Below are 26,466 nucleotides of genomic sequence, written 5' to 3'. Positions count from 1 at the left end.
GGTTTGAAATTGTGGAGCTAAAAAAATATCTTTAAATATTGGTGAACTAGTTTTTTTTAAACAATCTTGTGAATTGAATTCCTTTTGCGATTTAATAGATTTATATTAATTGATTTTGTTTTTGGGAGCACAATAGTCAATCTTTAAGAATTATATGACCATATTTTTAGCCTGTGGATATCCGAATTATTTTAAGGTGTCAAGAAAAGAAACAATAGTTTTCTCAATAGATTTATCTATATATTTTAATGAATAATTTTCAATTACAGCTGTTGCAAAATTTACAGTCTCTCGTCGAATTCAAAGAAGCGTTCTGTTAAAAATAATTCATTGCAAAAGAACAATTCTTTATTGCGTTTCAAATCACTGGTTAATATTTCTGTATACAAAAATGAAACTAAAAACATCTCTTTACATACTATTTCGAATTTTACTTTTAAGTGCTTAAGTTTAATGAATTCCATGGAAAATTATATTCATTTATAATAATATATTTTGTATTTTAACTACAATTATCAACTATATATTACAAATTTTAACTTACAGTTAGATTTATCAATCGTTTTATCATACCGTTTGATTGTTGTGTCCGTATGCTTGTTTGAAATAAAAAAAAATAGATAAGATTTCAAAATGTTCATGTAGAAATACAAATTGGAATGTATTTAGATACCCAATATACAAAATATATATTTAGAGATAGAAATAGAGAAATGTTAATAATTTATTATTTAATTTAATCGAAATCAGCAATCCAACGGTTGACAGTCTCACAGCACAATTGACAAAACATATTTTGAAAATATGTTATAGTTATTAATTAAACACGTAAAATATACCTTACAAATTGTATTTACAAAATAAAGCGATATTATTTAATTATACTCTATGTTATTATAAAATGTGGAAAATAAAATCAATTAGAATTATTTCGTTTTGTAGCTGTGACGTCGAATTAAAATAATTGTTCAATTATTGTAACACTATGTAATATCTAGTGGTCCGTAGTTTATTCAATTATAAATGAGTAAATATCGTTTTTTTTTAGGCTTGCAACAAAAATGGTATTTTGATTCCATAGACAAGATACTGAGATAGAAGTAATGGACGTCAAAGCTACAAAGGATTCTTTTTTTAAATGATATAGAATAATTCAACGGCTATTCCTATTGCAGTGGATTCTATGAGTGATAACTAACGTGTGAATGTGTCTACGCGTGGCGCGGCCGATGTGGGGGCCACTTCACACTTCAACTCGAGTTATTGTAATTTTAATTCGGTTCAAATGGGTATAATTAAACAATTCTAATTCATTGAGCAAGATTTTCCAATTTGTACATTTTTAAAAATATATTTTAATTTCGATACATACATTTTACTTTTGAGTTTTTCATAGATTAAAAATATATTTTATAAAAAAACGAAATGCTTGCTAATACTTTTTGTTAAGAGAAAACAAAGGTGAATAGTTATACAGACATTACAAGAGTACAAACATACAAACAATATAAGAACCACGTGACGTCATGATCCCACATCGAGCCGCCTTGTCGTGAGTAACTTCCTAATGTAAGCTTAACTATGTACAATCAGTATACGAATATCGACCCGAATAGAACTCGAAAGAAAAAACAAAATAGGAACGATACAAAACGAGGGCCCGCCGCCACCGGCGAATCCTTGATGAGTTTTTGGTTTGGAGCGACGGGGCCACAATATAAATACACGCTATGTACAGTGCGGCTACAGTCAGTCCTGCGTCTCCACGTCCAGCCCGTTCACCATGCGCTCGATGCTCTTCAGGTCCGAGGCGGGCGGCGTGGCGGCGGCCGGCGACGGCGCGTCCGGCGGCGGGTCCGCGGACGCGGCGCGCGCCGGCGGCGACCCGCGCCCGAGCCCCCGCCGCCCGCCCGCGGCCGCGCCGGCGACGAGCTCAGCGAGCGCGCGCGCGGCGCCACCTGCTCGAACGCGGAGCCCAGCCCCGGCAGCGCGTACGGCGCGAACCGGTGCGCCTTGCCCAGCGGCGGCGCGGGCGCGGGCGCCGGCGGCGGCGGCAGCGAGTACTGCTGCAGCAGCGGGTGCAGGTTGAACAGCAGCCCCGGCGGCATCTGGTGCGGGGGGAAGAACGGCGGCGGGTACAGCGACGGCGGGTACAGGTACGGCAGCAGCGGCGGCTGCACCGGCGGGCCCAGGGACACGTCCGGCGCGGGCGAGGGGCGCGACGGGCCCGCCGGGGGGGAGCTGGGCCGCGCGCCGCCCGAGCACGACGAGTCCGAGCCCGCCTCGATGCCTTCCTCGGGGCCGGAGTCCGCGCCACCGCCGCCAGCACTCGAGCTGAACCACGCTGTTGACAAACCTTACCGTTACGACACCTAATTAAAATACTTACTAGAGATCTTCTATCTATTACTCTTTTCATAACTAAGACGTCAACAACCTCTTTCAAACTGTCATTCTAATATTTTTAGACGAAAATTTAATACATAGTCGTCTAGATCTGTCTATGTACTCAAAACATTATAGGACTAAACAAAGAAATCTTAACTCTAATTAAAAATGTAATCAAGCTAAAAATGCTGGCAGTCACATAAAATATAAAAAAAGAAAATCCAAAATCAAATTTAGAACATAACCGTATACTCACAAGTGGTGCTATGATGCGTGGAGGCGGTGGGCGGCGGGCTGGAGGGACCGCCGACGTCCAGCGGCCGCTCGTCGTCGTCATCGCGCGCGTCCGACCGCGCCGTCAGCAGCGCCTGTCTGCGGTACACCGACAAACTACTCATGTTACCATAGTGCTAAACCACATTTGATACCTTAAACTAGATGGGTTGTTCAGTAACACAAAATAAATGGTAAATAAACGCTTTATAGGCCGCTCCATGCTTCCGTGACAAAACAATGAATTGTTTTGCTGCTATGAAGAGTGATATCTGATGTCAGAAAGCTATACAATGTATTATATTGTATACATCAATATTAGTAAGACGCTAAATCATCTACAGCTAATTATGGAATATTACTTGAATAAAATTCATAGGCATTATTTTTAATATTTTCACGGTGAGTTATACGCTATTTGTAGGTTCACTAAAAATAATTACATTTTTGAAGTTCCTATACATTTAAGTCAAGTAATAATATAGAAGTGAGTAAAGTATCTAACTTTAAATTCTAGCGAAATCAAAAGCTGCTTTGTACTTTGAAAAATTCTTAGACGTTTTCAGCCGACAACGATTTCGTATCGATTTTTAAATGACAACGCGTGCACTTCAACGCTCGAGGGTGTCAAACAGTTGACATTTCGGGTAATGGGCCGCGACGACCCCCGGCTCACGGAAAGGTTAATCATTTCCTAATGATAGTGGTGGAATTCGACACGACACTCTTACTTATTAAAGAAAATTCGGTGGAATTTGCATGCTTGATGTTTCTAAAGCTTTTTTTTGTCTATGAAAAGTAGTCGGAATACAATGATCGAGATTTTGCGTCCATTGATAGTATTATGCCGGGCTGTCTTACTGGTCGGAAATAGTTACTATACTATATGGCATGAAAGGTATTTTGCTATATACGGTGATATTTTTTAGTGGGTACATACTATGTTATCTACTATTCTCTTTCCAGCAAAAGAAAGATCTAAACTTTTCTTTGTGTCAAAGTAGTGCTTATTTTTACTTTCATAAAGTATTATTATGTTTATCATTCAGTTAACTACCCAATACTTGAAATGTTATACCATAAAGTGGCTATAATTTCGTTAGGTATTAAAGATAACAAATGATATTACAACTCAAAATAGAAAACAATAATAGAAACACCTAAATTACAAAACGAATAGAATTAAAAGACCGCAAAACGTTTCGAAATTCAAAAAAGACTTTTAAATGTTTTAAACGGTCACCCCAAAAAGAGGTTGCAATTATTTGCCTTCTGTCACCCTTAACAAACAACTGTTTATCATCCGTATTGTTTCAGGGACCCCAACGCGTCTCCGGCGCGGCAACCCTGATTACCGACCTTCCGCACTAAATTCATTTTATTAACTCATCTCATAGCCGGCTGATAGAATTTAATTTGCGCCACCCTTGGAAAATTAGGGTTGGCGATTGTGACTTAATTTTAAACAGGGTATTTAAAATTCGTCAGATTTATAAAGACGAACTACTTAGCAGCGTCGGTTTTATTTCTATGTGATGATAAATATACTGGAAAGATTTTAAGTCGCGGACTGACGTGACGTCTAATTTGTAATTTTCATGACATTCTTTAACGAACATGAATGATATCTAAACATAAATTTACATAAAGTTACAGAGTTATTGTGAACTAAATTCAAATACGTGTTCAGAAATAAACGTGAGAGACATGCCTAGAAATAACACATATTATTTATTACTTTACTCACAAAGTAGTCCAAAATAAAAAAGATAAAACGGCAACCCTTACTTAAACTGTTCACATTAGGGTGTTCGCGTTACAATGTAAACTTGCGGCGCTGGGGTGGGCCACCTTGTAATTTTGCCAAATTTTTATCCCTAAAACGTCGCGGTTAGTTCAGCAACCCCAGCGGGGGCGGCTTTATCGGCACAAGGGCAGCGTACTAAGTAGCTGTTTTGCTCCTTGTCTTATTGTTTGTGGAGAGATTTTTATTGCGTCTAACAAAAGCCTTTGATAGAATAATTGCTCCTTGTACAGATTGGGCTTAAGTTTGATTGCTAACGTTTGGAAATTACGAGTGTTCTTATTGTATTTAGTTTTGGTTGAATGCAAAAGTCACTTCCTATCCATAACAATACTCATTTCATCGCGCCTTCTCTTTACTTTCACATTTGTAAATAGAATAACATATTTCAAAACATTCAAATTTAGAACAAATATAATTTTAATTCTGGCAACACGACGGGAATCAAATTCAAATATCGAATTCGATTGATCTCAATACAAAATAGCATAATCCGAGCGGGTACATTAGCGACTATCGGCAACCCATAAGGTCGACGTTACGGTGCTATGAGCAAGATCAAAGAAGCAGATCTTCACGGTCCGACCCGCAGATGCCGAGTTATGCGATCGACTGTGCAGATACAACTATATGAGACAATTGATGGAAATATCTTGATGTTAATTATAAATACATGTTACATTTGACTGAAATATTGTGCGGTTTCGCTATATTTCGGGGTTTGAGATGTAGTTTAGATAACAAAACTGGAAGTATATGTTTAGTATTCAGATTTCTATTTGCATTATAGAATAGTATGACCAGGTGATACATGCATATTTATAGTATGAAATAAAGAAATTAGAACAAACGTTTGCCGTTTACTTAATCGATGTTGGATTATCTTCTTATGTTAATAAAAATACTTGAGACAGAAAATTCTAAGTACCGTCGTCACAGGAACGAATGATATGTACAACGTGGCCAGTTTTCCCGCGGCGTTTGTCAAAGCGGCCACGTTTCCGAGTTTCCGGTCGGCCGCCATTTTGTAAAGATGGACCCGCAGCGTCCGCTTCCGGCTCCGGACGCTAATTCGGACACCGGCGGCGTGACCCGTCCGGTGCAAAATGTTGTTTAAGCGAATTAACTTCCCTTTTCCGTTGTAAGGTATTTTCAAAAGTGCTCGTGGACATAATATTTTTTATTTTGTTTTGATTCGTGTTGTGTAAGTTTGCCTGTAATGGATATTTTGATTCGATCATTGATACCACTATCATTGTGAGTGAAAGCGTACAAAAATGTGTCTGGTCCAGTTAATTTGTGACCGTCATGTTCTTAAAATACCGATAAAAATATTTCAGTGATTAGAAAGTCGATATTCAATAAAACAATTCGCGAGTGACTTAACGACGTAAAGCTATGAACAGATGGTTATCAAGTTCTAATTGAGTTCTCGTTCGAATTTCAAATAAGTAAGCGGAACGGCCTATCCCCACAGGCGGTGGCTCATGGCAAATTATGCGGCGGGAAAAAAAACCAAAGCTGATTTTATCGCGAAAATCCAATTTTCTCCCTTGCACGCTAAAGACGCTGGAAAAAAGCGCCAAGTCGTATGACTCCACCATTTTGAGCGGTTACCCGCCATGTTTAAACTGGCAACACGAATAAGGAGGCGCCGGATTGGTTTAATTTGAATTTCGAACGGCGCCGGGCGTGTTGGCGCGCTCTCCGCCTTGCCCCAATTAATTTGGAGAGATCCACAGATGGGAAGCTAATTTAGTTAGCTTTTAACTTTAGTTAAATAGTCGGCAGTTTTCGCCTTCATTAATCTTTCGCTCGCCTTTTAGTTATGAGCGGCACCCGGTACGACTTTTTCGTAATTACATTTTACAAGCTTGATAAGAGTTTTGGTTAAGTAGTTTGAGTGGTTACTTAACGAGAACCGTTAATATTTAGTTAAGTCATGAAATGTTCAAAGGTGTAGTAATTTACTAAGCTTATAGAACAGTCTAATAAAACTGGGCCGAGATATCGAAACTATTTTACCTTACTTTATTTATATTGTATATTCAAGAGGCCAATATCTGACGCGTCAAGCAAAATTTAATAGTTTGCACAACACGCGGAACAAGTGAATTGTAATTGTGCTTGATAAGAGTTGGAACTGCGGCCGCTAATTGAGAAAGGCGCACCCATTCCACTATTTGCTTGTCAACGTTTGATAGGGTTTCTTAAGAGTCGTGGGTAGACGGAACAGTATTATTTGGATTAAGGTTTGAAATTAGTTTTGAACTAAAATAAATAGAGGCTTAAAAGAAGGTTGAAATTCCATCTTATTTTTATTTACATCACTGTCCTATTTTACACTAGTGTAAATTCGCGGATAAATTTCTGAAGAAGTAAATGCTGTAAAATAGATATGAGTGAAACTTAGCTTAAAGATGGACATCTATCAACATTATTTAATAATCTTATTACAAACGTCTAAAACTAGAGGAGACTTTCGCCTTCACAACATGGCCTAATACAAATAATACAGGACCACGCAAATATTGGTCTCAGTAGAACTAACCAGCAGCCTCTCTTGTATAAGGTGATCTTACATGAAGGCAGTCATATCTACAGGTGATTCCTTTTTTTGGATTTTACTGACGAGACGAGTATGCCGTTCGCCTGATGGGACGCGATACGACAGCCCATAGACAGTAGCATCACCATACCGAATTTTGAATTACAAAATACTGTATATCACTCTGCGCTTGTCATCAGGATGATGAGACATTGGATGTTGTCTCATGATGTCCTTTATGCTGGCTATAAGGTCCTTCGAACCAGAATACATCAGTGCTTACATACTGCTGCTTAGACGCAAAATAGACAGAAGAGGAAGGTTCCTCATAATATCTAGTGTGTAGATACTTACTTTTTCTCTCGTTTGCCGGCGCCGGTGTCCCGGAAACCTTTCGCAAATGGGTTGTTGTCGATCTTCAATTGTGTTATCTACGAAGAAAAGTTGATTTCATTATTATCTTACAATATTTACACGCAATTAACTTCTATAATTATTTCATAATCCATCATTTATAGGCGTTTATTGATGCTTTGCAAAATTAGATTGCTCTAAATCATAACACTATTTAAATTCAATTATTCTTATAGAAAAGTCTTGGCAGATAGATTTTATAAGATCATGACCAAACAGAAACATAGCACCGTTGATCCTTTTTAGATCTTATTCGATTTATCTTAAAGACATAATCATAACAGTAAGACAGAAGATACATACCTTCTCATTCTGATAGGCGGTGACCGCAATAAACTCCGTCTCCTTAAACACGTACGTCCTGAAGGTGGAGTATGGCAGCTTGAGGATGTCGTTGGCTCGCACCAGGTGGAACCGAGGCTGGTACTTGTGCATCGAGTTCAGGATCGTCTGTGTAACACACTTCAGACAGCTTAGGACGATGGTCCAACAACATGTGAACTAGTGTGGAAGTCTAATTGCGTTTGCTGTTAGTGAGTGATATTATTTTTTGACACCACGACAATAGATACGGGCCTTCCAAGATACAATAATGAAATAATAATTTGGAACTAAAATCATTAGAAGACTTCATAACAAACAAATTAATAAAATTCTTTAGTCGCTTTACTTTTACAAATACTATAATAATTAAAAATATATGACGGGCCACCCAATCTACAAGACATCTAATGAGCTTTAAAATGTCTTCATTTGAATCACCAGAACTATTTGACCGAGTTAACGTTTTGAAAACTGCGAAGTTTTTAGAAGTAATTAGAGGATTAGATAGTCCAATTCCTAGATTTATATATACACTACTTCCCACCTAAAATTGCACGTGACTCCTGGAAAGAAACTACACGCAGATCTAACCGCGAACGAAGCTAATATCTATATGTATCACAATTTTCCGACAAACTTGTCCGTGTGAACAGTACAGAGGCATATTTGAATGCGCGACGGGCTTCTGTTCAGCTTAATGTATCAATATACAAGTATGCAGATGAGCTGATCTCCCGGTACAAATGGCTCATCTATTATTTATCGTGGACGTGATACCGGGAATCCCGAACGGCCTGTTTATTAATTATATTTACTTTTATAATGCATGGAGTTTGTATATAACTTAGTTCAACTTTGGTCTTTATTCATCAACGAATTTAAATCGAACTGATTTTTTTCTACTGTATTTTGAGAAGGTGTCTTTTCGGTTATTAGTATAATTCATATAAATCGACAGCGCTATCGCTACAGCGGCGATAGCCTAGTTGGGTGTGGAACGGACTGCCAAGACGAATGTCCGCAGGTTCAAATCCCAAGGGCACACACCTCTGACTTTTCTAAAATCATGTGTGTATTCTTTGTGAATTTATCATTTGCTTTAACGGTGAAGGAAAACATCGTGAGAAAACCTGCACATCTGAGGAGTTCTCTATAGGAATTTCGAAGTTGTGTGAAGTCTACCAATCCGCACTAGGCCAGCGTGGTGGACTAAGGCCTAATCCCTCTCAGTAGTAGAGGAGGCCCGTGCTCAGCAGTGGGTAAGTATATAATACAGGGCTGATATTATTATTATTATTATATATAAATCGACCAATACTAAGACGTAGGTGTGTGTATTTGCAATTATACTTTAGAAAAGCATTGCTACTAAAAAAAATAATGCCACACCAGCAGTTAATACACTAGTGACGTTTAATTCATACTTCGAGATAGCGACTGCTATTTCGTCATTCTCTATAAAACGATAGACTCCAAATGTCCCTTAAGTATGGTGATTGGTTTAATTGCTCTGCAAGTCCCAAGCAATCAATCGAGGCAATCAAGTTAAAAAAAAGCAATTAATTTAAGAGCGCCTATGAAGCGCGTCTACGAGATATTAAAAAGCCAATGGATGAAGCGAAGGTAAATGTATTTGATGATCTAGCGTTTGCTAATGATTGCTGGCGATTGACAAGTTTCGATTTGATTTATCCTCACCTATGATTATTAAGGTAGCCCTATCTTGGTTGGATAATTTAGACTAGCGGTCGGCAACACGCGGCCCGCGAACGTTCTGTTTGTGGCCCGTGATTGTTTTGTAATAAGGCTTAACCATCAAAATAAATGTATTAAATTAAGTGTAAGCGCATCTAAAGCAGGGTTTCTAGGTTTAATGTTATACGTACGGCCCGCTTTTTGTTAATTTTGCAAACTTGTAGCTCTGCTTGCCAAAATGTTGCCGACCGCTGATTTAGACCGTTTAGGTATTATGAGAATTCATATTATTGATTCCTCGTTCTTTTATTCATGATCACTTCTTATATCGAGACGAATACAGTTCATCGCATGCAAAGATTTGTAATGCAAAATTGAATTAAACATTCCCTGGTTCACGAAACCAAAGTCTAACAAATTGAATATCAATAAAATTTGTTAGTTACTAGCTTGGCTTACTGGAGTTGTAGTTACTTGTGTGAAGATAAGATACGTAACAGATGTTGTCCGACGTACGTAACTAAATTATTTTATTCCGGTCGAAATTATTCCAATAACTATACATGCATTAAGCAGAAGTGTGCAAACACTATTTTGTTCTTGATTGTAGCATATTGTCACTGTAAATACATAGCATTATGACACTTAACGACAGACGTCCACCTACAAGGCGGACAGATGACCTAATAAAAGTAGCAGGAGATCGTTGGATACGGGCTCCCCAAAAGGTCCATCTGGAAATCTTTGCGCATGTTCAGCAGTGGACATCATGTGCCTGATGATGATGATGACACTTAACACCTCATGTCTAAAGGTGAAGATCATTGCCACTCACTATTAATCCAAGGTTTTAAACGATTTTGCTATTTAAAATGTATCAATTCACATAATCGTCGCATGATTGTCTCGAAATGAATAATATATACCCGAAGATGAAACCGCAAAAAACCGTCTAGTTGACGTTGGGGGTTGAAAGACACCCTCGGTTGTTACGGCCGATTCCCTCTGAATGATGCATGAGTCTTAGCTGTTAAACCGATTGCGATTAAATTACGGCCATAATTGCAAGATATTGTACGTGTAGGGATTTTTTTTTAAGTGCAGGGTAAGGTGTTATTGCCAGGTTTTGTAGTCACTTGGATGGACAGTGACCGATAATAATTGAAGAATAAAGATGATTTATAAACTTTAGGTATATAGTAATTAATATTGGAGAGTGAAGAACTATTATGTCTATTTTGTTTCTTGCGTTTACCTCTTAAGATAATAGTAAGTATTGGAAAGAGTGAAGATATTTTTGTGTTTCCTGAAATGCTAGCCGATTGGTTAGAACAGTTTTCTTTCTTGCATTTACTTTGATATTTTGTTATATAGCGAGACGGTGTTTGAAAGCTAAATGCAAAGGATTTTTTATGATGCTCCATACAATATAACTTTAATAAATAAGATGAATTTTCTATTTCATATTAAGAGAATCTAACGCACCAACAATTCCCACAGATTTTTCTCCTAATGCCTTATAAGGCAGCTACTTAATTGATGTATCAGTCAATACGACCATGTATTAAAATTACGCAGGCGCAAACACATACTAACAAAAGAATAAAGGAATGCAAAATGTAGCAACAAGGCTGGTTGAACGCTGTTCTTTTTTCAAATATCGTGACGCATTTTCGTTTCATCGAGTTTCAAATTACAACGGATCTAAAGAAGTGTTAATACCAAAAAAAAAATGTCGTTTAACAATATAACACAATCGATGTTTAAACCTCACTGAATTAATAAATTTTAGTACTTCACACACAATTACAACAAATAATATCTAGTTTGATGAAGATAAAACGAATATCAGTGTAAATTTCAGTCTCATTTTAGTTCTTATTGTAATTCAGTCTGTGTTAGATTACCGTTTCAAGGAAAGTCCGTTATCCGATAGCTTTGATTGGCTGTTGTTAGTCTTGACTGGTTCTGGCTCTCATTATAGTCATAGATATAACTTCGTACTCAATTATTTCAAATTTACGGAGAAATTACTCAATTTTGATGAGGTCTGATATGGTTTATAGGTATAATTGAGTGCTTACTTTACCATTTTTAAATCTAGTTTCATGATGAATGGTAAACAGTTAAGTAAGTTGAATCCCTCCCGGAGGAATTTCGGTCACGGCGGCCAATATATACTGAGATCAGTCATGGTAAGAATAACGTATCCTAAAGGGTTTTAAAGATAATAATATTTTAACGCAATGTCAAAATGTCCTGCAGTTCATTACAATTTCCCTCACCGATAAAGCGTGTAATAAAAAATGTCACGCCATAAATATCAAATTTCTTCAAACAAAAAACAAAATTACAGTCACAGACAAGGGGAAGAACGTGTAATATCCAGTAATTTAACGAGGGTTTAGGGTCACTACCTTATCATTACTAAACGCTGGCCACTTGTTAAGTAATATTAAACATCGTGTCGTGACGCGGGTTCACTTGCCTTTTGAATACTCAATGAGGCTTGTTAATCTATTAATTCATTTATTATTTACACGTTAAGGTAGTTTTTTGGTTTTTGTTCAATTCTATTATATATTTGTGTATTTATCTTTGCATAAATGTTTCATATCTCATGGTAATTTAGGGTTATTGAAAAACTTCACTCATTATTTCTCATTATTTCACAGATACATTGTGATCAGCAAAATCATTTGTCTACTGCTTTAAGTTTTATTTTTTCTTGGTATATCATGTTGTATGTGTTTTGCTGTAATAAATAATTTTTCATTTTTTTTCAACTTTTATAGTTTCAGCTAAATATTTTTCACGTAATTACATGTTGCTTTCAATATTTAGGTTTACATAGGGTATTAAAACTGGGGTCCTTCAAGCGGAGCGTGAAGGAGCAATTGTGTAGGCCGGCATGATTACTGACCGTCCAGAGATGCTTATATCTTTGGCCGGTCGGCATTTTTTTAGCTTCTCTTCGCTTATTCTCAGGTCCAGTGAAGCAACTTAACGAGTCCCGAGAAAAAAAAATAAGATGGAATATTTGTATATTAACTTACTGGAATAATTTTCTGAAAGTTCTTGTTTAGAATATTGTATTCAAGTTTATTAAATTGAAGGGATTGAAGCATGAACTTTCCAAATAGATGGACAGTTTCAATAGATGATAATTATTTCTCACATTACATTTATTACCTATGATATTAAATTATAGAGCAAAGAAAACTATTTGATTCGCATCCGTATGTGCAACGAATCAAACTATTTATCTGAAAATATTTAAAATAGTTACATTTCTCAAAATAGTATTAAGTAAAAAATATTCTTTAACAACGTTGAAATTCCAAGAAATTAGTTAAAAAATATATCCGTTAAATATTTAAATGTATTAACGTTTATCTATTAGAATTAAAGTTTAAATATTAGTTTATTCGCAAGGATACACTTAGAAACTAAAATGTTGGCTAATTGCATATCGCCATTACACAATGAACAGCAATTAATGATAATAACATTAATTTCAATATCCAATTGCAATTAAGACCTTTTTTGCTTGTTTTTATGGCGTGCAAAGTAATTGTTCCTTTGTTGCGATCCTTTATAAACAATTATGAGACAGTTTATATTAACACTGAATAACTCTAGATACATTTTATAATTAAATACTATAGTGAAACATAAAATGTGTATTTGAAGGTCGGTATTGCACATTATTAATCTAATATGGTTTTTATGTTTATAATGACTTGCTAGTTATTTAATATTGTGATGGATAATAATATATCAGCCCTGTATAACATACTGTCCAACTGCTGGGCACGGGCCTCTTCTACTACCGAGAGGGATTAGGCCTTAGTCCACCATAATAGCCTAGTGTAGATTGGAAGACTTCACACACCCTTAAAAATTAAACCTTACAGGTATTTATGCAGGTTTCCTCACGGTGTTTTGTATAATTCAGAATATATTTCACATAATTCAGAATTAAGATATATAAATGTGCCCAAATATTTAAATACTAATAAATATAATTTACAAGGTGACTTCACTTTCCTATTCAAAGAGGTTATATTTAATATATTTTTTTACTATTTATTTATTTATTACACACAAAACGAGGTTATAATCGGGTACACAATATATACAAAATAGCTTAAAGTTTTTAACATAATTAAAACACAAAACTTGTGTTCCGGAATATTACGTATTAACGAGATAATAAAGGTGAAATTATCTTAACTATTAATGCTAACTTTAATGCGTTATACCATGTTAAGGATTTATATTTATTTTATTTTGCCTACAATTGCGTAAATCAACATCATCAACTTTTCACCGTTTTGCTTACAACGGTGCGTAAATTACTTTCATCTTCAATTTTTCACCGATTGTAAACTCTCAAACAATCAATTGTCATTTCTACAAGCAAAAACTCATTTCCCGCGCAACAAAGTCGGATAAGAACAAAGTATTTGCGCCATTACGTGCATTTAGTGCGAAATATTCACATTACGATCGCATAGGAGCAGATACCAGCCATTGTTAGTCGCAATCGCTGTTCGTATTGGAAAAATATGTGTTTGTATGCAAAATCGACCATTAATATTCAAGCTGGGACGGCGTGCTATGAATCAATATTCATGTACTGTTTACAGCGGCTAGTTGCAATTGTAAGTATAATTAAAAATGAGAGTGCGGCGTCTGTACATCGGGGCTTTGGCCTGGATGGTTCTAACAAGAGAAGAGTGTTTAATGCTAGCCTGTGGTTTAGTCAATGCTCAGTGGAATTAGAAGTTTAAGACTTGGAAACATAGTTGGAATTGGTAATTTTTTCTTCGAATTAACGGGCTAATTGAAACCAAAAAATTAACCCCCTTTTTTCATAGACGTTTTTTTCTGAGGACGGAGCGTTGCTGTAATAACAAGTCTGTTTCTTAGCATTGTTTACCTGACGGCTTGTCGTTTGTTCAGCTTTGTTTATCTGACAGCCAACTAGATTCAAGTTGTATCTTAATATTAGCCAATCACAACGGCCCAATGTCTACGCACTGCGAAGGCTGCCATGCCGTCAGCACTGAGAAACAGACTTGTTATCACAGCAATGCTCCGTCTATAGATAAATAACGTCTATGAATAAGGGGATAAGTATTCCATCGGAATATTTCAACAATCTACTCTTCATTTCCAATGTGTTTAGTAATTAATTCATTCATATAAGAAGACTACATACAAAATACATCAACCATAAATTGCCATGGTTTTTTCATACGTCCCTAATAAAACCTTTTTTGAGTACATAAAATTTACTAAGCCCTTTACTTCGGCGTAATGTTTATCAACTGATTGGTGGCTCCCCACAATTCGCTTGATTAACTTAAATTGCTTTTAATTTGATTTAAGTGAGTTGATTATGACGGTTTCCGTTCTGTGATGCTCAAATCTTGTTCCCTTTGAATCAGTTTTATGTTTTTTAATTGTTGGAATATGAGATTGGTGGCGTCAATTTAAAATGATTTATGCGGGTTGTGCGGAAAGTTATTTTTAATCACTTGAAATAAGGTGCAAATTCATTATTACCATTTGACGTCAAAACATTTTAGTTATTGACGCGTAAGGTAGTTACCTATACTTCAGAGCATCAGATTATTCACGGGTAGTAAAAGTATTAAAGGGACAGATGGATGGTATAAGATATAGGATATGTATGTCTGACGATCTTGACTAAGACTTCAAGACACTGTGAGCTTATTCAGCGTAGATCGGACCAGCAAACGCTAAAATATAAAAAAAATATATAATTGTGAAATGTAGGTAGATATTGTAACTTTGACTTTTCGTTTGACCACACCTAAGTCCGCCCCGTAATTGTGGCTGGAGTCTTTGAAACGTCAAGAAAATTATAATATAAAAAATCGCGATAAAACCTATGCATGCAATTATTTACGTAAAATATAATACTGTCTAAACATGCATAAAATACTTTTAATTTATTCTTATAAATTGACGGATTATTTTCATTAATTTGAAATAACTACAATTGTCTTAAGGACATGAGCATCAACATTCAGCATTTATTACTTTCATATTAGTCAAAGTTTTTGCTATTTCGAGCGAAAATCCAATCGTAGCAAATTGTGTTTTAAAATAAACACTATGAATGAACTCATTTCGATTAGATTATATCATCAAATTAAACCATCAAAATCGACGTACAGATCATCAGCCGAAAATAAATCCGTTTACCCCCAAACCTAACGAAGCGGCCAGACTCGGCCATTTCGAAAAACGATAACATTAAAATAAAATTATAGTTGTATTGCGTCGGCTTTAATTACGAATCTTTTATTCGTCCGTCCAATTTCTTTATTTTACGGTTGGACAACAAATTTATATGTTAATGGTGATGCGCGGTGGTCCCGGTTATCGATATTTGATGTCGATTAAAAATAATTGCTTCGCTAGGGTACCTGATAACGTATCTTCGTGCGACCGTCCGTCATCCATGGACTGATTGCTCGTCTTAATAACTCGATACAGCTTTCTTTTTTGTTTAGATGTCCATTAAAGTCGATATCTCAATAACATGGCCACAAATATATATATTTTTTATATTGTTAGTACCTTATAATTGAAGTATAATAACATTGGCATAATATATTGCACAATTTGTTTCAACGTCTTTTCTCTTCGTTATCATTAAACGAACCCAATCTTAATCTAGAAACTGAATCTGAATGAATCAATTAAAATGAATTTGTAAACATGTCAAATTAAACTTTGTTCTGACTGGTCCATTTTTGAGCTAGACCGAAAAATCGATTGACATCGTTTATTGAAAATGTTGGTATATACGGAACATGTATCGAGAGTATATTAAACTCTTTCGAGTGATATTGAAATGAATTTTATTGAAAATGGCGGTAAATCGGGAAAATATATCGATAGTATAGTAATCTCTATCGAGTGATTGCGGTGAAGCGCGAGATGGCGCCACGAGTCGCGCCGATCCGACACGCTGCTAGATCGTAAACTTTTTGTTATTAACTATGATGTAGATCACCAAACCGTTTCGAAATAAAATTCGATTCACTAGCTTAGCCGCTTTATGAATGAACTCGACCTCTCGTATATGGAAATTTAGCGAGATTCCACTACAAATTGAATTTATAATTCACATTTGCATTGTGATATAATTATTTTACTATGTTTTTATTTTATATTTAGAACAACTGGTTTGTGTTCAATAATTTAAATATTATTATTTTTAGGTGTAATATGCGAAAATGCATGCTAAACGGATTTTCTTTTCCTTTTCGATTTTATTTATAGCTTTATGCTTTTCCTAGATGAATTCAAGTAGTTACTAGAAAGTTTAAATACGTGGAATAGAATTGTAGAGATGCAATTTCTTAAAGTTTCCTTACTTTCCGCTATCCGCTACTAGATGGCGCTATGTTACTACCATCTTATTAAAATCTTAAGTGATTTTTATACATACATTAAATATTCTCAAAACGGGACATTGCAAATTAAATTATAGTATACGCACATAAATGATAAACAACTAATGAAATCATAATTTGTGAATACATAACTCAATTTCAGTTATATTCATGTTTGAGTTTATAAAATCCATCACAAGTATCTCGATTGCCGTTCTAATTATGAAATCAATGTTTTAACGAATCAAACGAATACAATTAGCACGTGCATGACCTATCTCAATGGAGTGGAAGGTAATTATTGGTAGTGCGGCAAGCGGTGAGCGGCAAGCGGCAAGAGCGCGGCAAAGCGCCGGGCGTCGCCCCTGTCGCCGCATCGGCTAATTCGCGCGGCAAACACACGCGCCATAACTCATATCAACTAACCGAGGGACGGAGCGGCGCACACATCGCCGTCTCGCTCTAGCCAACTAGAGAAACCCGCGCTGTTTGTTTTTCCTTTTACTTCCTTTGAAATCTTATTTTGAATTTTATTCGAACAGGGGCGTGGATGTTGCATATTGTGCGGCTCGCTCTTTCGTGCGCGAGCGGGGACCGTCTCCGTTCGGCTTTTTGTAATTTTAATTCGCAGAACGGCACCGAAACGTGATTCGAGTCTATAGAACTTTTTTATTGCAAATATTCGGAATTCGATGAGGCAACAGGATTTCGAAAGAGCTGCGCTCTTGTGCTGTATCGATTGAATTCGATTATCGCTGTCGCCGACGCGTCGCCGAAATGTCGCACACATTTCTCACATGGCGTCCTGGACGCTAGATGTGTTCGCGTTTTGCGGCTAGAAATTATTCTAATAAACTATTGTATTAGTTAAAGTCTAGTTATTAAATACATATCAAATGTATTTGTATTGCTTGCCCATAATTTCATAAATTCTTCCATTTATAAAACGTACAACAGAAAATTAAACGTTGTTCATGCCTTATAACATAATACAACCATTTTTTCCACTGATAAATTCAAGTATTCCAGTAATAAGGCGAGCCAATAATTCATGCGCACATAAGCAAGGCACCTCTATAAACAGACATGGAATAATAATTTTTGTATTTAAAGTAGCCGCCGAAAGACGATCCGTTAGCCTACATCGTTCAACCAGTCTTAAGTGTAAAAAATAAAAATAAAACACAGTTTGTCTTGAGGCAGATTACGTTCGTCAGAGGAGCCGCCGATGCACCAATATTTGTTCAAACTGTTGACTCGCAAACCGTCTTCAGTGAGTGTCAACAAAAGGGCACACTAATGCCCTTTTTACCTCGAAAAGCTTGGACAAATGTTTGTTCAAAAGCGCGACTGCTGCCACATGAATGTTTTGTTATAATTGAGGTAAGTTTTGGTGCTTTGCGTAGAGTTTCTGCGCAAGTGCAAATGCGCAAACATGTGCATTGTGAATCACACGCGAGATGTGACCGCCGCTGTTTGCGATGCTTTATTTGTACGAGACGCTGCACTTCGTGGCGTTTTTAAAAAATATCGTATGAACCTTCAAATTAGGCAGGTGAAGTTTGAGTTTGGAATGAAATAACGAAAGATGAATCACTGCAGATCAGGAATAGGGTAGTGATATACAATTTTCTAGAACATTTCTTTAAAGGTATGCTTCGAAATTTAAACATGCCTGACAAAGACAAATATTGTAGACATTAATAAATGTTCTGAATAAAGCAATTATAACTGCCTGTTTAAATGAGACAGGGAAACCTTTATACATACCTAACAGGGATCTATACCATTCTATCAAGTACGCCACTAGCTCTGAGGTTTGCAATCTTGACACTGGTGTCATAGGCATAGAGAGTTGACTTACCTTCAGGCGACTCCACTATTCAAAAGCCATTCAAGTCCAATATTTCACGCTCTACTACCTTCGTTATTCGTATTTTATTATAAACTAATAAATTATTTATTATAATTTAATGTTAAAGTTAAATTCGATAAGGTATTCTAAACTTTAGCTATTACCTTTAAATTTGTTCATGGCGGCGCTACGATATTGTGAATAAATTGACACTATATTATTGCGCGCTCCAAACATAATATTACTTTATTATTAATAATCTATAGATCTCAGAGTAATAACTAGTTAGTGTAGAATCTCACAATCTATGTCTCTGGCCGCGCTTTTTTTAATAACAGTGATACTAACACGAATAAAATCCACAAAAGTCTATAGTTCGCTTTTGTCTTAAAAACAATTACCAACATTACAATAAACAAAACTAATAAAATTCAAAAAGGCTTGGTCCGTTCGAAAACAATTTGGCCGGCGCGCTGGCGGGTGCGATCCATTAGCGATTAACGAGCGATCGGCGGGCGATCGCCGGCGAGCACTAAATTAAAATAAATATTTGCGGGACGCCGGTGCTTTCATGTGACCGACACAGATGCCGCTTACTACCAACATAATAACACTCCTGTAGTTCATAGTAATATTTAAATATCTTAGGAATTCACATACTACCAACATAACAACTCATGTAATGTATAGAGCTAATATTATAGGAATAGATAATGTAATTCATCAGTAAAGAAAAAAGACCTTTGAAAACAGAACATAAGAAATTATGAAGTAAATCTACTTACTCAAATAATATGCAATGTTGTCTATGGTCAGTGAGAATGGACTGAGGAATATTCTCATGAAATCATTCTCCGTAGAATTCGACAAAGCAAGTGTGAAGGTTTTTCCTTAGGTAATGTCAACCCGAATATTAGAAAGACAAATGTGGATGTGGACGTTATATATTAAACAAATTTGACATATTTACTGACAGCTGGAAAGACAGTTAATTTGTTTAAGCGTATAATACTACTCTGGGTTGAGGCTCTTGATGCTATTGTTCACAAGTTTTTAATATGTAAATTACGACATTAATCATTATTTCATAAATATCGACCGTCTATTGATATTCTAGGCATCTAGAAAATGCAAGTTTTGTCAAATTGTTTTATTTGTTTGGTTGGTTGAAGCTACGGAGTCTTCGTCAGGGAAAATGAATTTTTATAACTGTTCACGCAAGTATAGAATTAAGACCCTGGTGTTCGGGATGCTATCTTTAATTACACGAAATGCAACTATACGGTTGTTACTTCTACACTGGGTTTCTGAAAGTCATGCATTATTCTAATGCTATAAAATAAGCTATAGCTTAGGTCTATAATAAGGATTTAATAAAGTTCTTCTACCTGTATGTCGCAATACCAATAGAACACGTCGACGCTAGAAAGGCTCTAATAATATATCTAAGCGACATTCAGTAAATTTTTGAGTGGAGTGCTTTAAAGTTCTGTTTTAATATGAAAATTCCTAACAATTAAAATTTTTATTTTATAAAGATATAGTCTAATGATATTAAAATTGTCCTAGACCTACAAAACCTAGATCAAATGACGCAGAAAAATATGGCGATTCAAAATATTTATATAATCCATTTGCGGTAAATTTGTCGCTTAGATATAAATTGCCTTTCAAGCGTCGAATTGATAAACGCGTGGAATTTCAAGTCCGTTTACTATGATTCTAAATACAGGGTATCTGTATTTCATCCACTAGTCAAGCAAAAAGTGTACACCCATCAGCACACAAAATGGCCAAGATATGTTCAAAGATTTCCATATTTCAACCGCTGATATGACAGTCGGTTACAAGTGCCGTCAAAATGCGTCAAAACAAAAGCCATTCACTGTGAAACAATAGGAAAACTTGTGCCAATGTGTGCAACACTACGTGCTGGACAGGTTACAATGTGTACACGGCTTTACAAGAGCGTATATACGTCATATAACAAAGCTTTCATGAATAAATATTCTTTGTTAATTGTTTTTATAATTTTATTGACAGTTAAACTCAAATTTATTGTTTTTTGTCTAAATCATGACGTTTGTGTCGTGACAACTCTTACTTATGAGTCAGATGCTTGCTTGAATAGTTATAAACACGATAGTTTCAGCTTATTCGGTTGTATTATAACTCATAGTAATATTAGCGCACGAATTATTCACCAAATTATTTGCCGATAGTCTAAATGAGACATTACGGCTTTCTGACTGAATGTAGATCTGTCAAATCGGATATACGGAAGTCACAAAATATTGATGCGTTGAAATACATTTACTTATGAAGAGTCAGACAGATGTAATTCAAACACATCTTAGCTATATCCGTTCTATGATTTGGTAGAGGCAAATCTATCTCTATGTCGGGGAGACATTTCAATCCCAATAAATATAGCGGTATGTCAATGAAATGAGATGCACAATTTGTATCTCTGCTTACCCTCTTATTCGCAAATGCCATTATAACTGTCATGAAATTCAAAAATCAATATTATCATCTCGTGTATTTTAGACGTGAATCGGAATCCAAAGATATTTTATTTTCCTAAGAACTGTGAGCGGGAAGCGCTTCTCTCAACTTCATTATAGTAATAACTTACGACTCACAAACAAGCTTTACTGGAGGTATAAAACTATAAAAACCTTTTATCCCGGCCGCTCATCTCAAGTATAAAATCGCAGCGGACTTCAAATCCATTATAACAAGAACCGTTATACTTTGATACCTCAGTCGAGTGTGAGTTCTTGAGCGGTGATCTATGGTATTTATAATTGCTGATGGCGCCACCGTCGCCTGTGTTCCACATTTAAATGTGTAGAAAATTGGTGCAGCAAATGGATTGTGGATGCATTTGAGTGATGTTTATGGTAAAAGCAATGAAGAGGTTGAGTTATAGTTGTCGCATTTGTCTTTGGAAATTGTTTTTTATTAGAATTGTGTAAGAATTTTTTTGCATATTATTTTAGTTCTAGTTTTCGGAACTTCATTATTCCTCTAAGATTTTAATATATCATTTTGTGAATGATGCCTCTGTATAGCTCCAATATTAAGCAGCTTTTGTGAGTAATGCGGTTTTGGTAATAAGTTAGTAATATTCATTAGCATTTTTAATTTATTTCCACAACGGACAAGTTTCAACTAAATAATGCATACAAGGTAGTTTGAAAATTTTAAATCTAGTCAAACCACTAATGCTTAAAGGCATAAACCCTGACTAAAAAAAGTCTATTTGTATTGTAGTTTTACCAAACGTGTAAAAACCAAAAATCCACCATTTCCAACTAAGTTCCGAGTAATATCTCATTAGTAATATAATATTTAACACGTAAACACTCATTAAACCACACAGACAGATAATAAGCTAATGTTTTATATAACTAACGAACTGTCTCCACATACAAAGCAAATAAACTATGTTTATTTACAACCGCTTATAAACAGGAACATAAAATTATATGATCAATGGATCAACGCCACCTGTCGGCGTTAGCGCGCAACTGTGTAATTACCACCCGAAAACGCGCCAATGAGTTTTACACTCTATAAATTGCAAATAGAGCTCACTTTCCGCTGTACGGTATTGTACGTAGAAATTTTATTATGATTATAAGGATTTATCAAACCTCACAATCGGAAGAAATGTTTTATCTTCAACAATCAATTAATTAAAGACAATAAATCAATAAAGTGGTATAATTATTTCGGTGTAAAGGTGTCTCGTAGTTTTGTCATAATGTTATGCGAAAGTTAATTGTGTATGTAAATTGTGTTGACGATTTTTTTAATTAAACTTGTTTGTAACAAAGCGGGTTTTGGTAGACATATTGGAACTTGTTTTACAAAGCTGTGGACGGGTGGCATGAAATGTTATGGACAAATAAAGCACTAGATTATTTTTTGTAAAAATTGAATATTAAATTTTGCATAATTTATAATCTTAAGTAATGAGAACTGTATATATTATTTAAATTTGAGCTTACTAATACCAGCCTTGTATTATTTACTGACTACTGCTAAGCACGGGCCCCTCTACTACTAAGTTTTGAGCTTAGTATTTTTTAATAAAACTACATACTTAATTATTTAATACAATTGTTTTAAAGACTTTACTTTATAAAAAAAAATCTATTTGTTATGAATTTTATTGAATACTTTTAACTTTACATAAAAGAATACCGATTGTCGCTTAGATATAATTGCTCTTCCGCAACTTCTTTAGGGCAACCCATTTATCACGATGAAGATTTAGTTACCGTGTTACTACTACTCTTTCACAAACAGTAACAAATCACACATAATAACACATGCTTAGATAGTATTATTATGGCTTTTATATTATTTTTCCTCTTAGTATTACTTACAATAATATTCAAACGGAATTGTAATTGTCTTATTAGCTACAGTACTTGTCTGCTCATTTTTAGCTATAATGATAACTATAAGTGAAGGCTTATTATTGGCTATCAGTCAACTAGTTTAGTGTTATTTGGGTTTCTATAGCTGTAAGTCTTCCATACCTTAAGTAAATAAATAAATAATCGACTTACAAGAATCGAATCCCAAACCTCAGGGACTAAGCCTATACAAACAGTAATCCGGTTAGACCCCATGCTCGGAGTCTCGCGAGGGATAGGGCGAGATAATTGATTGGCCGCCTGATTGATAGAGCTTCCTCTATGGTAAATAACATTTGTTTTTTGTCCTCGCGGGGTTATATTTTGAAAACATTCAGTTTTAATGCTATATAAATTGGGATTTGGAGTATATTTTGTAGTATGTAAGTGTTTGTGAAAGTAGATGTACGAAGCGACATGGTCGTCAACGACCAACCTACTTAAATAAAGATTTAAAATAAAATATTTGTCTATATTCGATATACCATATACAAATATATAATAACAAAATATACATTATGTCAAAATATTAACACCAAACATCAATTTAACGTTAGTTCAACAATAGTTATGGATATTCATAACGTTTTACTATAAATATTTTTTTATTGCTTTGAATGACGAGACGAGCTTGCCGTTCGTCTGATGGTAAGCGATACGACCGTCCATAAACAGTAGAAATACCACCAGAGTTTGAAATGCGTTTTTTAACAATAAGTCTACAGTTATTCGTTAAATTTCACTCATCTGTAAGATTAATAAGCAGGTTACTTCCCCGCTGATATCTCGTCTGTCATACAGAAACAAAGTTACTAATTTCTAATAAGCATGGTGGTACAATATCCTCGTCACTCTAACATATATGATATCGACGTTTGAAAACCAATCTGAGCGACAAACAGTACACTATTGTTTAAAGCGATTTTAAGTTTTGATTTTAATTTAAAAAATCATAACAAATAAAATATTTACTTAGAGATACAAACCCTAGATCAAACGACGTAAAAAATTCTCGTATTTCCAAATATGTAAATAACAAATTATCTGTATATTTGTCGCTTAGGGATAATTTTTAGCTTCAATATAAAAAAACGTGTAACATAAAATATTTATAGTTTCTGAAACGTTTGTCAAAATTCAACCTGAACCCAACAGTACGAGCATAATGTAGCTTGGTGACTTAAACACACATTGCGGACCTTACCGGTCAGTCTCTCTCGTACTAAAACATACCAACTATAATTAAATAGTATAGTAACTATAGTTTAGAATAACATATTTATTGTAGGGTATACAGACATCATTCCTAGCATGTGATTATTGGTGATGATTCGAAGTGCGTGTTAAATGAATGAGGAAAAATTACAGGCCTCTGTGAGATCAGTTTAAAGAATACATTGCTATTTTATTAGTAGGTCTAGCATAGTTAGAAACGGACTGCCAAGATGAAGGTCAAAGGTTCGAAACCTAAGAGCACCTCTGACTTTTCTATGGATATATGTATTTGTGAACTATTGCTTTCTTTATCAGTGAAGGAAAACGTCGCGAGGAAATTTGCATACCTAGAAGTTCTTTTTAGAGTTTTTGAAAGTATGTAAAGTCTGGTAACCTGAAATAGACCAGCGTGGCTCAGGTCTACACCTCCTTAGTAGAGGCCTTGACCAGCATTGACAGTATATCATACAGGGCTGATATTGTTTTGTTAATTATTCGCTTTAAAGGTAAATTAAGACAGCGTGTAAAACCATACATACGAATTTATAATATATGCCACGTCCGCTAGTTTACTCTACAATGTGGTAGAATAATGTCTTTACCCTCTTAGAAGTAAAGCAGCCTTGTGTCCACCATTGGGACTGAAACTTTTACAGTGCTAGTATATTGCACTATACTATTTAACTATGTGTTTCGAGTTAGGATTGAATATATGCTTCTGTTTGAGGACCTAACGTACTCTCCGAAATTCTAAGTTTCATTTATTGTTCCTTATAAAACTCCGCTGGATGCAAAGTGAAAATCCACTAATATCATTCCCCGGACATTATTACATCACATTATCGTGCCCGCTCAGGTACGCCTATTTCGCTTAGCAATAATCGACCAAATTTTGGATATGCCACTTAATGTTTTAGAAAACAAACATATGTCTCTGGCAGCTGTCGGGTTACTATTTATTGCCTTAATTAAACAACGCTTGTTAGTTTTGTCAAGAAACTAAACCCCTAATCATATCGTAATTAAGCTCGTTTTTACACCAATTTTCGTGCTTAGTTTTTGTTTGTTTTTTACTTTGACGGTTTGGATACGCTGTGCTTACGTCACGTCACGCCACGGAGTGCTAAGAAGATTAAATTGTAATAGGTTTTTGTAGGGCTTTAACTTACGACGCCCGTTTATAGTACAAGGAATGATTGTGTTTAATGTTTTTGTTGTTAAGGGAGATTTCGTGGCCTTTTATTTATTTATTTTTTATTGCGTTGAATGACGAGACGAGCTTGCCGTTCGCGTGATGGTAAGCGATATGACTGCCCATAACAGTAGAAACACCATCCAACACGAATTACAAAGTATTGTTTGGTATTCCACTGCACTCGCCATCCTGAGACATGAGATGTTAAGTCTTATTATGTCCAGTAGTTACACTAGCTACAATGTCCTTTAAACCGGAACACAATAATGGTTACATTCTGGTGCTTGGCGACAGAAATAGACATTGCGGTGGTACCTATCCAGGCGGCCCTCACATATGATAGACCTACCACCAGAAGTTGTTTCGTACAGAAAATATATCAATTGCACAGTTTGTTCAAAAGAAAATGTTTGAAAAATTTAAATTAGGCCCTATTCAAAACGATTTTAAAATCAATAACAATATATAGTTCTAAAAAGTTGTGTGGTTAATTATTGATTGATTTTTCACCTCGCAATCTGCTATAAAACTAACTTAACAGATAATATCCTGAAATATGTCTATCTCACTTTTGAGACTTATTACTTAATCAACGAATATTTTTACTTCTACATAAAATAAGTTATTATTATTCCATGATTGTATTCCACCATAGATATATATAAAAATATTTTCCTTTGCTCCAAGGTTTATTTTACATAACGGAAGACGTAATACAGATTAAAGAATTATTTACCTAAGTACTACAGCAATTAAACTTATCCGTATATTACTACAATTCTTGTTTATTGCAAAGCTTTAATTAAAATAGAGACCACCTTAGAGTTTGCAGTATGTTATCAGCTTGTGTGGTATTTCGTATTAGATAATGAGTGGTTTCCGA

The 26,466-nt window shown here is 35.4% G+C and overlaps 1 protein-coding gene across 1 annotated transcript in view; it reads right to left on the bottom strand.

Annotated features, from left to right (window-relative positions):
• Window positions 1-218: 218 nt before the first annotated feature.
• Window positions 219-26,466, bottom strand: part of LOC115447471 (optomotor-blind protein) — a 124,989-nt gene continuing 98,741 nt past the window's right edge. Inside the window, 5 exon segments of the mRNA XM_037436766.1 lie at window positions 219-1,886; window positions 1,889-2,344; window positions 2,645-2,778; window positions 7,368-7,444; window positions 7,731-7,877. Of these exon segments, the coding sequence (XP_037292663.1) occupies window positions 1,750-1,886; window positions 1,889-2,344; window positions 2,645-2,778; window positions 7,368-7,444; window positions 7,731-7,877 (951 nt within the window). The 3' untranslated portion in view covers window positions 219-1,749.

This window comes from Manduca sexta, chromosome 9 (genome assembly GCF_014839805.1).
Source record: "Manduca sexta isolate Smith_Timp_Sample1 chromosome 9, JHU_Msex_v1.0, whole genome shotgun sequence".
In the NCBI taxonomy this organism is placed as follows: domain Eukaryota; kingdom Metazoa; phylum Arthropoda; class Insecta; order Lepidoptera; family Sphingidae; genus Manduca; species Manduca sexta.
The sequence above is the reverse complement of the archived record's forward strand: the minus strand, read 5'-3'. Positions and strand labels throughout refer to the sequence as shown.